Source organism: Ambystoma mexicanum, chromosome 3p (assembly GCF_040938575.1).
Source record: "Ambystoma mexicanum isolate Mex_15411 chromosome 3p, UKY_AmexF1_1, whole genome shotgun sequence".
NCBI lineage: Eukaryota > Metazoa > Chordata > Amphibia > Caudata > Ambystomatidae > Ambystoma > Ambystoma mexicanum.
In genome coordinates, this window is record NC_090925.1 from 161,327,021 (window position 1) to 161,343,571 (window position 16,551).

Consider the following 16,551-nt stretch of genomic DNA (forward strand, 5'->3'; position numbering starts at 1 on the left):
CCTTACTGTTAGGACACCTTACCTAAGTCCCTCTGACATAACTCTGCTCCTTTTCTTTACCCATGTTCATCAAAAATCAGTATATTCACAGAATGTTAATATACTGAATTAGCACCCGGGATGGGGGAGCCAACCAATCAGATTGCTCGGTCCATGGGCAGAATTCCACAATCTCAGCCTGTGTTCCAAGGAAACTGATGTCTGCTCCCGTGTCCGTCCATTTTTCCCCCCACTCTATGCTCCCCCTCCGGCCACTGTCCCCTTCCCTCTCTACCTCACTCAACTTATACTTTTGCCAGCGGTGCAACTGTTGCCGCCACACCAACCTCCAAGGCCGCCATGGAATTGTAAGAGGGGCTCCATATGGAGATCCGTCTTCCAGCGCCATGGCAGCCATTTTAGGTACGTTTTTCTACAAATAAAGAGGACGCAGTGAGTGCATCATGTTAATTCATACAAAATACATGATTAAAAAATCTGTGGTGCGAATAGCAATAAGTGGCAATAGCGCCGGGACCATCGTTAAGGCCCCCCAGATCGGGTGTTACTGCTTAAACAGTCATATCTGGAATTCAGCATTATTCAAAATGGGAACCTCAATCTAGGAATGTACTCTGGTTTTACAATCTGGGAGTATACTTGCAATGTATACAGACTGTAAAAAAAGGAATATACTGAGGTTAAGTACCGCTGGGTTGAAGAATTTGAATTGGAAGGATTCGGAGTGTTTCAAACTGGGTTTGTCATAATGGGAATATAGTGGAGCTAGACAAACTGAATACATACTAAAGTGAACATCCCTGGAATATATTGAATTTGTGCAAACACGGAATGTGAAATTGGGACTATACTAGGATTTTGTAGTTTTTTAACTGTGCCCTGTGAGTAAAACCGAATGGCACAGTGTGGGACACTGAAAATGTGCAACTGTTGCGAGAGTGCTAGAATTCTGCAAACTGAGTATTGTGAGCACTGATGCCCTCATTGCAAGTTTGATGGTAACTTTAAAAATATGCAGCATTTGCATCCATGCCTGTTTTTACCAACCGCTTTGATTGCATTATTTTCTGTGGGCAATTCCCATGACACCACATGTGGTAAATACTGCCATGTGCTGTTGTACAAGGCTATGTGTGGTTGGTTTCCTTGTTGCGGTGTAGTGAAGTGCGTACGGTTTAGTGTTGCAGTATAGTGAAGTCCGTTTGTGGCATGTGAGACTGAACAAGCCCCCAGGTGGATGCAATCACATGAAAAAGTGTATGAAGGACTGTAGCCCATAAACCCCTCCATGGAGCTCTGTTTACGGGGAAGATGATCTTCGAGGGAGCCCTGGCCGCCAGGCGGAGGATAAGAGGAGACCGCTAGCTCAGAGGAGTAGGAGGAGACAGAAGCTCCTGTACCAAGTACAAGACCCTCTCACTTGCAGTTCAGTAAGGAGCAAACATCGGCATTATATAGGCTGAACAGAGAGGCCCCCATCACCCCCCTTACTGCAGCGTATTTCTACAAAGCAGCATCTGCATACACACTGCCCTAGCCACTCTGCAAAAGATGCGGGCAGTCCTGCACTTCTGTGCCACAGGAACATTTCAACATACCACCGGACTACTGCAGGGAACATCAGTCCACTTTCTCTAGGGTACTGGGATGCCTCCTTGCCACCCACGACTATCTTGACATTGTACTCAGCACAACACAGCAGAGTGGCATTCTAGCTAAAACCAGTTTATTTGCCATCACTGTCTCCCCTAATGTGCTGAGTTTACATGTCTGATCACACATACCCCTGAACCCCCGCACCTATGCCAGGGAGCATTTGTTTAGGAACCAGAAATAGTGGCCGTGCAGAGGACCTGTAACACCACCCACTACCCTATGCGCTGTTTTGTCCCTTCCCCCAGATCGACGCATGACTCCATGACCCTGTGGGACAGCACTGTGCCCAGGTTCATTGAATCACTCAGGCAAACAACAACCTGGCGGCTAGGTTTGTGACTGAAGGAAACATTTTAGTGTATACAAATGATTGAACAGCCCTATAAAAACTGGTTGAAGTTTCATAAAATTCAAAACTATATTCAAGAAAATCAAGACCTGGTAAATACAGGTGCCAGAGGGATTTGGTGGAGACTAAACTTTAAAGATCGAATTGAAGCGAAATCTCAATCCACCTGTGTCTCTGAAAAAGATTGGATCAGACACTTTGTCATTTTTTGGTTTAGTGGGTGATGAAAAGAGATGTTGAAATCATACTTTGACAGATATGATATCAACGTAGTGATAGGTAGGCTGAATAATTTGAGGGCCAACAACCCCGATGAAATGACAAATAGCCCCCTGAAAAGTGAAATAGGGCTCTGGGTGGATATTTTGTATAACTTATTTATACAAATAGTTAGTTCTGTTTCTGTACCAGAAACCTGATCTCTTGCAATTATTTACCTATATTCAAAAAAGGTAGTGAGGAATCCCCTGTAAATGATAGGCCTATCTCGCTGATCGACACCTCTTCTAAGATACTCGCAGGCTTTGTTTGTAAAGATCTTACGAAGTGGGCTAAAAGCGCACATAGATTTACATGTCTTACAAACTGGCTTCATAAAGGGGATGGGTACAAAAATAAGTGTGCTAGCAGTTTTGGCATGCTTAGCGCAAGCAGGTTGAGGAACAGGACGATCGCTGTATATTCAAAGCCTAGACCCGTCCTCTGCGTTTGACAAGGTAGATAGAAAAAGACTGCGGGCTAAGCTAAATGCATGGGGGATATATCCAAGACTCCTCAACATGTTACAACTGTTTTACACAAATAATTAACTAAAAATATGTCTTAACTTAGATGGTGACTTATCTACCACAGTGGAAGTTGGAAGAGGTGTGCGTCGGGGATGCGCGCTGGCACCTACAGTCTTTTTACATATATGTTGCAGATGTATGGGAGGAAAGTGAGAAGGAAATTACTTATCCCACCAAACTAAATGGTGTAAATGTTTACTGCATATGATCTGATTTTGTTGTTTTTTACGCCGGTAGGGTTACAGCGGTTATTAAACAGAGTAGCTTCTTTTCTTTCTGATAATAAAGTAGTAATTAATGCTGTAAAGTCTAGAGTTATGACGATAAATAAGAAGTAGTGAAAACAGTACTGTTGGACTATTATGAAAAAATTAAGGAGGTTGATGCCACCATTTATCTAGGGTTTAGTTCCTCTGCTAAGATGAAATTAGAAACACATGAAGAAAAAATGGCAGCAAAAGTTATATGTATTTCACTGATGAAGGTCACAACTAGTAAACTATGTGCCTTTTCACTCTCGCCCTTGATGGAATTTTATAAAACGAAAGTGTCTGCTATGGTTTTGTATGGTATAGACTGGTACACTTTACTGATAGGAAATATTTCGATACTTTGGAGGGGAGTATTTGGAAATTAGTATTGGGTTTGCCTAAGCCAGTACCCATTAGTATCATCAGACTCAAACTGGGGTTACAGTCCTGGTGGTCTCTGTACACAAACAGGTGCATTGGGCTGTATATGGAAGTGGTGAACAAACTCAGCCACAGGTCGTGTCTAACTTTAGATGAGACGATTAGAACTGAAACCAATGCTCTTATGGTAAATGTTAGTAAGATATGTGAGAGCTATATGCAAGAGGTAGGACTGGATCTTGAAGAATCTAAGTAGGTCATTAAGAAGAAGATACAGAAGTGGGATAGTATTGAAGATGGGAATGATTTAATGAGATTACATATGTACACAGATGTGTCCTTCTGGTACTCGACTGCTACTCATATGAGACCTTATTTGATAAAAATCCCCTATCAGGATATGAGGAATTGGTATTTGAAGTGTCGCCTAAATTGTTTACCAACCATAGAAGTTATGGGACCCAAGTAGGGGATCCCAAAAGAAATTAGATCATGTAGATTATTGGACAGGAATTGCCTAGAGACTCTCTATCACGTAGTAATGGACTGTCCTACATTAGCTTCAAGAAGAACACATTTTTGGGGTAGTTTGTGCACTCTGTGTCCTCTGTGGCTTTGAACAGCTTATGGGAAAGATCAATGAGTGGAACACAATTGTCTTTAATGATTGCTCTGGTAAGATTGTTAAAAGAAATGTTTAAGTAATTGGAAGATGTTAAAAGTGAAGGTATGAAAATGTTAAAAACAGCGTTGATCACCTGATTTTACTTATACAATAATGGACTGATGTGTGTGAAGATATTTTGATATATTTGCATAATCACTGTTTGCTGTATTGTCATAGATATGTGTTATATTTGTTTTAGGCTTGGATGTATTTATATTTGATCTTAATGACATTGAATTGTAAAGAATTCTGTAAGGTGTGACACAGACCAGATTGAGACATGACTCCATGACTCTCTGGGACAACACTGTGCCCAGGTTCATTGAATCACTCAAGCAAACACCAACCTGGCTGCTAGGTTTGTGACTGAAGCAAACATTTTAGAACCAATATTTCCCGTCCCCACCTAAGGTAGTCAGCTAGTGTCACAGGGTACCTCCTATACAACTCCTGTGTTTCCCTGTTTTATTTTAGATCATTATTTCCAATCGATGTGATTAACAACCGCAACATCCATGATGCACTTGCTTATGAAATGAAAACAGGTCTGGGGCTTGGTGTCCCCGGTGACTCAAAATAAATACAGTAAAATAGACTCTATGTGGGGTGGCCATGGTTCTTGAGGCCCGTTTACATCAGTGGGGATTTCAAGAGTCAATTGCTACCATTAAGCCCCTCCCCCACCACCTCATTTCATCCCTGTACACCTTTAAATCCAATGACTTACTAACCTTGCCACAGTGTGAAATGATGACAGCAGTGCCATGACCATGCGCAGGGTTAGTTGGTGGCAGACCAAAGATATCCATGTCCCTGCATGCACAGTGCCCATGATTATGCTGTAGAGCCCGGCAGGAGATGCTGGATACTGTGATGAATCCTGCAGAATCAACATTGCCTAAGGTCTCCTCCCAGGGGTCCAGGGGAAGACAGTTGCTATCTGATCCTAACCCTGAGGGTGGTATTATCCGGGTGGATCCCCTTGGAGCAGAAGGCCTCCAACAGAACAGGAGGACTCTGATAGGAGAGACACAGTATTTATCTTCTTCAGAGAGGGATATTTCTATAGTGCCAGAATATTTATTGGCTTCTTTTAAGAGTAAAACTTCCCTTCACAAGGTTACCCACATTAATGGTAGTGAAAACACTTGTGATCAACAGGAGAAGAAAATATGTGAAATTCAGAACTTTAATATCCTGACTTCTGATGAATATAATTCTCCCTTGAATCTAGACTAACCATTGAACCCTTTAAACCCTTCTGTGAAGATCCATTTAATACCCAGAGTAAATCCAATAAAGCTGAATTTTGTATTCATGAAATAAAGGAAAAGGTAATCGGAACATTGGGGACGTCAAGTCCCACAATGCCCTAAGTACTGGGATGAGTAAGAGGGACTCAGAGGCACTAAACTGCAAGGTGCAGTCTAGAGGTTCTCATGACCCACACCTCAGCAGGACCTTTGAATATATAAAGCCCACTCAGGTGCAGGCCATTAAAAGCAGAAGCAGAAAACGAAGGTAGAGTTGCAGAAACCACCAGTCGCAGTAGCAGTGGAAGAAGAAAGGAGCCGCCGGAGCCGTCGCTATCTTTGAAGTGGATGTCGGTCCTGAGACGGTCTCCAAGGTTGATAACCTTAATTCTAGAGATTGTGCAGCAGGAACCGTTGTTGGCACATGCTTTCCCCCTGGAGAGAGAGGCTCTCCTGATTGCGTGGCGCATCACGGTGGCTGGCGAGCACTGGTGTGCACTAGGAGTGAAAGAACTTCCTTTCCGGAGCAGCGCGGGCCATGGAAAAATCAAAGCAGTCAGACGTGCAGGAGGCGGCAGAGGAAGCAGAACGAGCAGTGGCAGCGGATCACACAGACGCGTGTGCAGAAAAGAAATCGGTGAGTTTACCATTGTCGGTTAATCCTGGTACGCTCCGTAAGTGACCACTGACGACTGCCAGCGGTTTTGAATACCAAACTAATATAACAGTCACATTGGAGAAATAAGAACTTTGTAAAGAGGCAAGAGGAGAAGGATTACAATCATTGCTATAAAAGCCAATACTATTTCCAAAGTAAAGAAAGGGCAATACTGAAGCAAGATAAACTATAATCACCATTGCCAAAGTAAAGATGAAGCAATATTGTACAAAACAGATCATCCATGTTGGCTAAATAATAAGAGAACATTGTTGCAGGAAGATTGTGACCATTGTTTCCAGAGTGAGGAAGAGGCAATATTTAAGCAAGATATCACCAAACATTGCCTAAGCCAAAAAGGGACAAGTGTAATAAAGACACATTGTCAGCAGTTCATTGATGTGAATGATGGAAAACAAAAGTGGCAGGAGAAAAGCCCTCCTGGTATAACATATCAAGGAGGAGAGGAGCATAACCTGCATTGCCTGTGGCAAATACAAGAGTGGAACTAACAGCACCAATGTGTATCATGTTTTCCCAAAAGAAGTTGTGAATTTCAATGTTGTTGAAAGTTAAAGATGTTCTAAAGGTTTGAATTCACCACAGAGTGCTTGTAGTAGTGTTAGGAGATTTTGTCCTGGAAGGGGATTATAAAGGATACCTTTAGTGATAGTCCTGGCAGGTTAGTGGACCAGGAAGAATCAGTGAAGTACTACATCTAGATCTAGACATATGCGCCCTGACGGAAACGTGGGCCACTAGCTGCTCTGGTCCCTCCCTTAATCTATCAATACCCGACAGGTATGCTCTGTTACATTATGACAGACTTGAGGGATGATGTGGTGGCATTGCCTTAATTTAAAAAAATGCTCTTTCCATCTGGGAAGTGCAAGGTCAAATTATTGAAGGCACTGAGTCTTCATTTTAAAGTTGGCATGAATGCGGACACCACAGTGAACTTTGTACTGTTATATCGCCCGCCTTCGTCGACTGCTAACTTCTCTGTGGCCCTTTCCAATTACCTGCTACCGATGTTAAAGCCCAACTCGCAATTGATTCTCCTCAGAGATTGTAGCTGTTGGCTTGGCCACACTGAGGACCCTCTAGCGGCTGAACTAGATCAGTCTCTTTCTGACCTTGGCCACCTGCCAAGACACCCAAATCAGTCCTTGACAATGGTCCGAACATGCCTTTGTGCATTTTTCCATCAAAGTGGCCTTTCTTCTTAAAATTAAGAACAAAATGCCTGGCGCCATTCAGGTTCATAACCTGAAACATCTTACTCTGGACAAAATCGAACCCCTTCTTGCCCATGTAATTAATTTCATGGAGCTGATATCCCTTCAAGACATGTCTAGTGTTTAACAGCGAACCTGGATCATATTTCCTCCAGTCTCACTCCCCTGAAATCTAAAAAAAACCTTTGGGGAAAAAAAAGTAAACCATGGTTTTCAAACGAGCTCCAAAAACACAAATCTTCTACTTTGAAGCTGTTCCACTATTGGAAAGCTAATACCAGCCCAACCTCAATTAGCTGACAAAACATATAAAACTGTATTAGTGGAAGCAAAAAAAACACCATAACTCTAGAATCCAAAATGCCAAATCCGATTCTAAGGAACCTTTCAGAATTCTGAAAGAACTTGAGACTATTCCCGAGCCGCAGGCGCACACACCTCTATTGGATGCAAACTGGTGTCAGCAAGTTCAAAACGCAATGCACAACAAACTTCTAAGCATTAGAGAGGACATGGCGCTAAAAAAAAGAGGCGTTTCCTTTAACTCCAGATCTTAGCAGCCACAAGTCCTTAATCAGAAGTCCATTGATAACCCAATTAACTTCCACCCGATATCAGAGGCTGACCTGAAGAACGTGGTCGAGCAACTTAAGGCTACCAGATGCAAGGGCAACCCTGCTCCTACTTGATCATCAAATCTTGCCCTCTGGCACTCTTAAAGGCAATCTGAAAATGTATGAATGCCTTCCTACTTGAGGGATGTATTCCGGATGACTTAAAACAAGCCTCAGTTACCCCCATTTTGAAAAGACCGGGGCTGTTAGTAGACAACCCTGTCAATTACAGACCAATAACAAATGCGCCTTTTTTGTTAAAGATTTTAGATTGAGTCGCCTATATGCAGATCTCGCAGCACCTGAACCACCTCCCTATTCTGAATCACTACCAGTCAGGATTTAGACAGGGCTTCGGCACTGAGACTTCACTGCTGTAGTTGAAGTCCAGACTCTTTGGACGCATGGACACAGGGCTATCCTCTCTTCTAGTCTCTTTTGACCTGTCGTCCGTGTTCGACCTGGTTGTCCATTCCATCATGGTTGAGGTTGCCAACTTTTCCCCCTCTGCAGCATCATGGATTAGCTCTTTCTTGGAAAACAGACGGAGCAGGAGCTGCCTCGGGGAGGTATAAGCTGCTCCTGCTTCTGTGCTCTTTGGGGTGCCGCAGGGAGCTAGTACCTCCCCCTGTCTTTATAACATCTTTATGCAACCTTTCTTTGTTATGCTGAAGCAGGAAGGGATCTTGTTTTCGAATTACACCGATGATACCCACTGTGTCATTCCGTTAATCGATGTGCACTCTCAGGATGTACAGGAGCTTAATAGAATGTTTACCCTGACTGAAAATTAGATGATATGCAACAACCTTGCCCTAAATAGAGGGAAAACGGAGCTGATGATCATTGGTAACTCTAGGACCTTAGCTAAACTGGATTCCGCTTATAATTCTTTCAGGTTAGGGGTGGTGAAAACTATCCCCCAAACAAAACTAAAAATTGTAGGCATTGTACTTGACCAGCTGCTGAACATGAGGGCCCATGTGAGCAATACTGTCTCGGCGGGTGTCTATTACGTGAAACTGCTGCCTCACCTGAGACCGTTTCTCAGGCTAATGCGGAATCCGTAGCCAGAGCTATCATTGGGGCAAAGATCGACTATTGCAGCAACCTTATGGTCGGTCTTTCCAAGGCTGACTCCAATAGACTCAAAGTGGTACAGAATTGAGCAGTAAGCGTGGTTGTTGGTTTATCCCGCTGCAATCATGTCTCGGATGTCAGGCGTGACTTACACTGGCTCCCAGTAGAGGGTCGAGCCAAGTTTAGATTATTGGTCATTACCATCAAATGCAGACTTCGCCAAATGCCACCCTACTTGCAAGATCATATCATCGAGAAGGTTAACGGCAGATCTCTAAGGTACAGTAATCAAAATTACTTGGCTCTTCCACGCTCCAGAATGAAGATGGTCGACAATGGTGCCTTCTTCTTTGCTGCCCCAAGTTGTGGAACCTGCTACCGCCGGACCTAAGAGGTCAGGTTTCCCTGATGGACTTCAAGAAAGGCTTGAAGACCTGGTAGTTCTATGGATTCCCTCGCTTAGACACAGTTTATTCAGCTTATTTGACCTACCGGGACATTGTCCTTATGCCTCAGGGTCCATGGTTGCATGATACAAATTAATTAAAGTAAAGTAAAGTATGCGGGTGATCACGTTCTTTCTAAACATTTCACTTTATTGCTGATTCTGTGGCACATCTGGATGAACATGTGGCATTTCTTCTGGTACTGTACAAGTGGGGCACTACCATGTAAGTCATGGTCATACTTCTGACCGTATGGTTTAGAGAGTTAGCAATATGTTATGCTTTCAATGGGTTGTCAACAACAACCCTCCTTGTATGCTTTTTGTCCTGTAAGTCTCTGATTTGCCAAATACTTCTTCTACGTCTGCGGTGTGCAATGAAGTCCCTTGGCTCTCTCTCAGTGGGGATACCAGAAGGGGTGCCTTTTCTAGTTAGCAGGTGATAGGCCTGAGGGTTATATGAGGAGGATGCTCTGGTCACATGCACTTGAACCCCATTTTAGGGAGGGGGACAGTCACATGCTGCCTACAAGGGACAGGGTCCCTTTAACCTTTAAGGGTCGCAGCTGCTACACATGGGAAACGGATAACGTATGGGCAAGGGACATTAGGCTCTCTCATTCCCAAATCACAGTGCTTTTGCTTCAGTTGAAGCTGGTGACTCTCTGGTTACAGGCCCTTTAAGGAAATTGAGGCATGGCAGTCCTGCAGAACCAGTAGCTTTAGCCCCCTCAGTTCCTCTTGCACAGGTATCGGAATCCCATCTAAATTTACAGAAGGAAATAGAGTAACGTGAAGTAGGGAGGGAAACTTGCCAGTCAACCCGCCTTCTACCCTGCAAGGGCTCCACTGTCATAGGCCCTGATTATACGTTTTGTGGTATATCCACAAAAGACGAAACATTGCAACTACAAGGACCACCATTCCCTGCACCGATAGATAGATGAACTAATCATCAACACCTGGGAATGCCTTCCTGAAGAGAGCAAGAGACTTGAAAGTGCTAGGAGAACACCACAAGAGTTGGCAGGTACACTGTTCAGAACAGGATATATATCTAATATATAAATAGGCTGGCGGTCATTGCCCCATAGTTAAGATGATATTTATTTATTTATTGAGCATTTGTTAGGCACCTATACAACAAAATGGTGTTTTCAGGCATCACAGGGAAAAGGTGGGAGGGAGCAGGGGAGTAAAAAACAATGGCAAAAAAAGTAAATCTACAATTGTGGTCCTACTAGGCCTTGTGACATTCAGACATGCAAGTGCAGTGAAGGGAAGTGCTGGAGATAGGGGAGGGGGAGGTAGAAAGGTATGGGCAAGTGCTAGTGGGAGCCTGGGAGGGAAGTGCCACGTGGTGCCAAGGGGGAGGCCACTGGCTAAGTGCTAGGGTGGAGGAATCCAGGTGCAGAATGCACAGCTGCCAGTCAGGGGGCCCGCAAGGGCAGTGCTGAGGAGGGTGCGAGGGGGCTGGTGATGACTAGGTAGAGGACCTGGTAATCTGTGAGATTCATGAAGGACCGGTCCCCCAGTCTCAGTGGCAGTGGGTGATTAGCAGGCAAGGTGAAGAGGGAAAGAGGTAGAGAAAAGCAGAGGTTTGCGGAGTTTCCGGAACTTTAGGAGGTCCGGCTCAAGTCTGAGAGGGGCAGGGAGGCTGTTCTAAAGAGAGGCAATTGGCGAAGCAAGAGACCTGCCCCTACTCTCTGTTTGGAGAAGCTTTTGACATGCAGGGAATTGGAGTTAGAGGAGCGGAGGGCTCTAGAATGGCAGTATTTAGCGAGAGAAAGTTGGCGATAGCCTGGCCCAGGCGCAGAAAGCCTTGTGGATGATGCAGAGGGTCTTGAATTTGATCCTGACAGCCATCCTTTATTGGACTTGTATGAAAGACCATATACCGACGATATAGTTAAAAACAACGCAACATAATCATCATCTGAGAATGTACTTGCATCGTTGATACCTAATTCAGCAAACTGGCTTTAATATAAGCCACTATTCCATACCAATTAGAATATGGATCTAATATGACAACTGTCATTTCATTTGAACAAATCAAAGAGGAGATTTGTGTCTTAACCAAATGAATTATTTTATTGACCAATGTTATATACCAAATATCCATCTTGACAAAGATCAAGATGGTTGAAATACATTTCAGCTAGAGCTAGGCATACAGAAATGATTTGTGTTCACGGAAATGTTCTGGTGTGTAAATAATCAGATTCGTTTCTATAGCAACAAATTATTGGATAAGCGCAATCTTTCTGGTTGACCAATTTGTAAAATATTTATTATGTAAAAGGTTAGGGTAATACCTATGCTCACCAGATTTTGCAGCTATCCCTCCATCCCATCTTTTAGGGACTGTATTTAGAATCAATAGCCTAATCGCACCCCAATCCTGGATTGCCACTTTACTGATTATTTGCACATTGGCTAGTGGGCCCCAAAGAAACGTATTGGTGCAACATTTACAGTGGCCACGGCTAAACCGAACGGCTATTGGGTCCCAAAGAAGCCTATTGGTACAACACTTACATTAGCCATGGCCGTAGGCCAGGGTTAGTTGGCCCCAAAGAAACCTATTGATGCAACATGTACAGTGGGCATGGCCTTCAGCAAGGACTAGTGGGCCCCAAAGAAAACTATTGGTCCAACATGTACAGTGGCCATGGCTGAATGCTATGGCTAGTGGGCCCAAGGAACCTATGGGCGAAACATGTAAAATGTTCATGGCCAAAGACCATGGCTAGTGTGCCCCAAAGAAACTATTGTATAACAAAACCCTTGAAATTCTGTGAACAAACTTTATTTAAGAGAGAGTTAAGGTGATCATATCTAACAGGAAATAAACATAGCGACTAAACCTTTCAAATACAGTGAACAAACGTTGGTTAATGATGCCTGCAATGATGACATCTGTGATATCATGACTGTGATCATCTGCTGCACATTAGCGGGTGCAGAGTTAAGGTGAACTTGCTTGAAATGAGAGTGCTGAATTTCAGTGGTTTTGTTGCATTCAATCTCACCTTAACTCTCTCTCCACCAAGGTTTTTCTGTGGAATATATACACACACGCGCATGCACGCACGCAAATACACACATGGGATAATTTGCATACTGACAATGTTTTGCTTACGAGGCTCTGAACTGGAGGTGAACTTCCAGTGGTGGCTGCTGGGTGGCGCCGTGGCATATGTGACTTGGCTCAATTGCCTTATTTCACTATGCATACACATGTGGGATGTTCTATAGCTATGCTCGAAGAGAATAGACCATGTGACCAAAGAGGGCAATGCTACATGGACTGCAGACTGTTACTGGGACATGATCTGCCCCACCAAGCTCCTACCATGTCATTGCCCTGTGGATAAGGCTGCCAGGGCATTTTGCTCACAGCGTGGGCACACACACACCATGTCCTGCATGGACTGCACTCTGGGCTTCTGTCATTGTGTATGTGGAGTAAGGGCATAGCAACAGTTGGCAAGGGGGCTAAGGCTACATCCTTTCTGTGGCTTATTTTTCTCTTTTGTATCCTGACCTGTTCTGCCTGTCATTGTTACGTAAAGGCTATCATTAGCTTGCACATTAGGTATGATGTTATTAACACACATGCTATAGATTTAAGAAAAAACATATTGCTTGGAAAATAGAAGTGCTTGAATAAGGGCATCGATATTGCTTTTATTGGGAATACACAAATCAACATGGGAAGCGGAGCCATTGCCCGAGTTGGTGAATAAGGGCGCAGGAAGCCCCTATCCCCCACACCACAAACCCACCTTGTGTTAGTCGTACAATGATCTCGGTTGGTTGTGACTCGTGTGCCTGAACTCCTCATGGTGGCCTTGGGGGATTGGGGCGCGGGTTCCATTTTCACTTCCCTAGTCCATTCCCTGGGCTGTGAGTTAGTCCATCCCTGCTGAAACATTCCCCCCCATGCTGATCTTTGCTTCTCCCATTCATGATACTGTATATTCGTCTTGAAGTCCTTGATCTTTTCTTCGTGTCACCCTCAGTACCCTTCTCTCTTCTACTCTTCCGCTTTCCCATTACCCCTCGCGCCTCTCCATCTTTCGACCGCTTTCTCTCTTTCTCACTCTGCGCCTCTGTCATCTCCTCCAGTATCTTTTCATCCTTTCTGTTCGTGTCTCTTTTTGCTCTTCTTCCGTGTACTACCTCTCCCTATTGATCTCTGGTCATATTGTGTGTGCTGCTGTGTCCAGCGTGTTCTCTCAGTTATTATTCCTTTGTCTCCCCCCTGCAGAGTGATGTTGCAGGTACTGCACAGGTTGTCATTGTTTTCTTCAAAGCTGGAGAGGATGCTTCGGTGAGTAACCCGCGGTCCTGCGCCGCACCACTCCACTGCCAAGGAGCTGTCCTGAGGGGGAACTAAGACCGCGCAAGGAACTCTGGGAATGTTAGCTGCCCTTTACTAATAGCGCGTGCGAGGAACTCTGGGAATGTCAGCTGTCCTTTACCCTTAGCGCGTGCGAGGAACTCTGGGAATGTCAGCTGTCCTTTACTAATAGCGCGTGCGAGGAACTCTGGGAATGTCAGCTGTCCTTTACTAATAGCGCACACGAGGAACTCTGGGAATGTTAGCTCTCGTTTACGAATAGCGCCAGTTATTCTACGTCTGAGCCTTGCACTGACCTGGGCCAGGCTCCTGCTTTACCCCAGTATGTGTCGCGAGGTAGGATCAGTCTAGGGGTGGACTGGGAACCGAAAGAGGCCCTGGATTTTATTCTGAAAGTGGCCCCAAATCACACATCTAGAACAACCCTATGTGAAAATACCACGCAAAAGAGGCACAGGGGGCAGAGGCCTAGCGGGTAATCCCCAGACTTTCATATAGACCAGTCCACCCCTGGATCGGTCCCTTGCTGTACCCCCCAAGATGAATGTTTATAATGAGATTGGAAGCTCTCTCACTTGTGCTATTGCATGCCTATGTGTCTGTCTGTCGGGGGTTCCATCCATACTTGCGCCCAAGAGCCTACACAGCACCGGAACTATACCCCACACTACATTCTAAGCTGTTTCTGGTTCCTCACTCTACCCTGGTGTGTGTGGTGAACTGAAACTGGCCCCTCCATCTCCTCCAACATGGGGGATGAGGTGACATAGTCCCCCCCCCCCAATACCCCTATTCAAATTTCCGTAGTGAGCTAATGCAGGGACTGTGTGTACCCCAGTGGGTATAGTGCACTAGCAGAAGTTCCAGCGCACTTTACCAATCCTCGATGTACATCCTAAAGTGCCCAGCGTTTGGGGTACGTCCTCGATGTACCCCACTTTGTATGGTGGCTTCATCATTGTTGTTAGTATGGCATTTGACACAGCCTTCTCAATCAGTCCAATCTTAATAACTAATTCCATCTAATTAAAAGTAAGTTAATGATGAGTGGTCCCTTGCCCTTTGTGACGCACACTGTCAGCATAAGGAGACAGCAGACAGACGCCATTTAAACATATAGTGACTGCCATTGACAAATGTTGGGCTTGTGCATTAGAATGTTGGCAGTCGGGCCCTGCCTTGTGCCATTCTGCTTGTGGTGACGTCCACTTCTGGCTCCTTGCTGGCTGAACAGAGAATTATGTTTCCCCATACTAATGTTCAGCGTGGGGGGGCTCTTTCTCCATCATTGCAGGACCCGGTTGTCAATTTGGCTTTGGGTTTCTTGGCCAGTGTGGCGCCGAGCCTAGAGGAGCCCTTTGAGATGGCCATGGCCTGTGTGGCCCTTGCCACCGCAGGGGATGTGAAGAGTGCCAAACCCCTGCAGGAGAAGCTGATGGGACGAACATTGCAGAGTGGTATGTATCTCGTAGGCTGGGCCAGTGGGACTGGGGGTACAGTGGAGGAAGATGGATGCCACCTGTGCCTAATGTTGCAGAACTCTGCTCTGATGCTTGGCAGAGCAAAGGACCAAGATGAAATTCCCTATCCGTAAAAACCTCAGACATTGCCACCTGATGTTGCTTGAACTGATGAGCTGAGCTATGCCCCTCCCACCCTTGGGCTGCGCATTCGAATGAAAGTCTAACCATGATTGTGGGGTACACCTGGGTTGTACCGTGTGTGCCCGCTGCTTACTCGTATCCTTTGGGGCATTTGATGTCTGCTTCTTGGCATACTGTAGCAGCTTGACTTAGCATTCGTACCTGTTCTCTTACGCTGGGTATTCGTGGAGTGCCTTTTTGCAGCACAGTGGCTGGCTGTCACTATTTCTAAACTCCCAAAAGGAGGACAGTAAGTCAATATTAGTGTAAAAGACGTCTTAATCGCCCCACAATATTTAGTGAGGTCGGTACAGGATTCACCCACTTGTTCAATCCAATAACCATTATCTGCAAATCATATACCCAAATAACCATAGAACTTTAGTTCCAAGATGTCACCATACAAGCTGATATTAGTTTTTTGGATTTTTGAAACTTTGGGTCCAAAGACTAAAGTCTTGCAGGGTAATTCATAGAATTTCGCAGAAAAGTGTCGCAAGCGGCTGGCGCAGAGTGTCCGCGTGCGATTGACTGCGCCAGGCACGTGCGATAAAACCGATTTCCGCGCACAGCGTATTCATGGATTTCATGCTCCCAAACCAGCCGTGGCGCAGAGTATCGCAGCGACCCTGCAGCAGCGCCAGTAACGCCCCCAAGAACGCCCTCGCGCAAGGAAAAGCCAGCAAAATCGCGAAATCATCGCAAAGGGCTGCGCTAACTCTGGACCAGTTTACAGGGCAGCCAAACAGCCAGGGTACGTGTATTACAGGGGTACGCGGGAAGTTTAACACGCGATTAGCCAGGGTACGTGTATTACAGGGGTACGCGGGAAGTTTAACACGCGATTGGCCAGGGTACGTGTATTACAGGGGTACGCGGGAAGTTATACACGCGATTAGCCAGGGTACGTGTATTACAGGGGTACGCGGGAAGTTTAACACGCGATTGGCCAGGGTACGTGTATTACAGGGGTACGCGGGAAGTTATACACGCGATTAGCCAGGGTACGTGTATTACAGGGGTACGCGGGAAGTTATACACGCGATTAGCCAGGGTACGTGTATTACAGGGGTACGCGGGAAGTTTAACACGCGATTAGCCAGGGTAAGTGTATTACAGGGGTACACGTGAAGTCATACACGCGATTAGCCAGGGTACG

At 45.2% G+C, this 16,551-nt stretch overlaps 1 protein-coding gene across 1 annotated transcript in view; it reads left to right on the forward strand.

Moving 5' to 3' along the window:
* The window catches only part of LOC138579838 (ovostatin homolog 2-like), a 149,058-nt gene extending 133,715 nt beyond the window's left edge, over positions 1–15,343 (forward strand). The window contains exons 3-4 of the mRNA XM_069650069.1: positions 13,657–13,719; positions 15,044–15,343. Coding sequence (XP_069506170.1) covers positions 13,657–13,719; positions 15,044–15,343 — 363 coding nt within the window. The remainder of the gene's footprint in view (positions 1–13,656; positions 13,720–15,043) is intronic.
* The last annotated feature ends 1,208 nt before the right edge of the window (positions 15,344–16,551 follow it).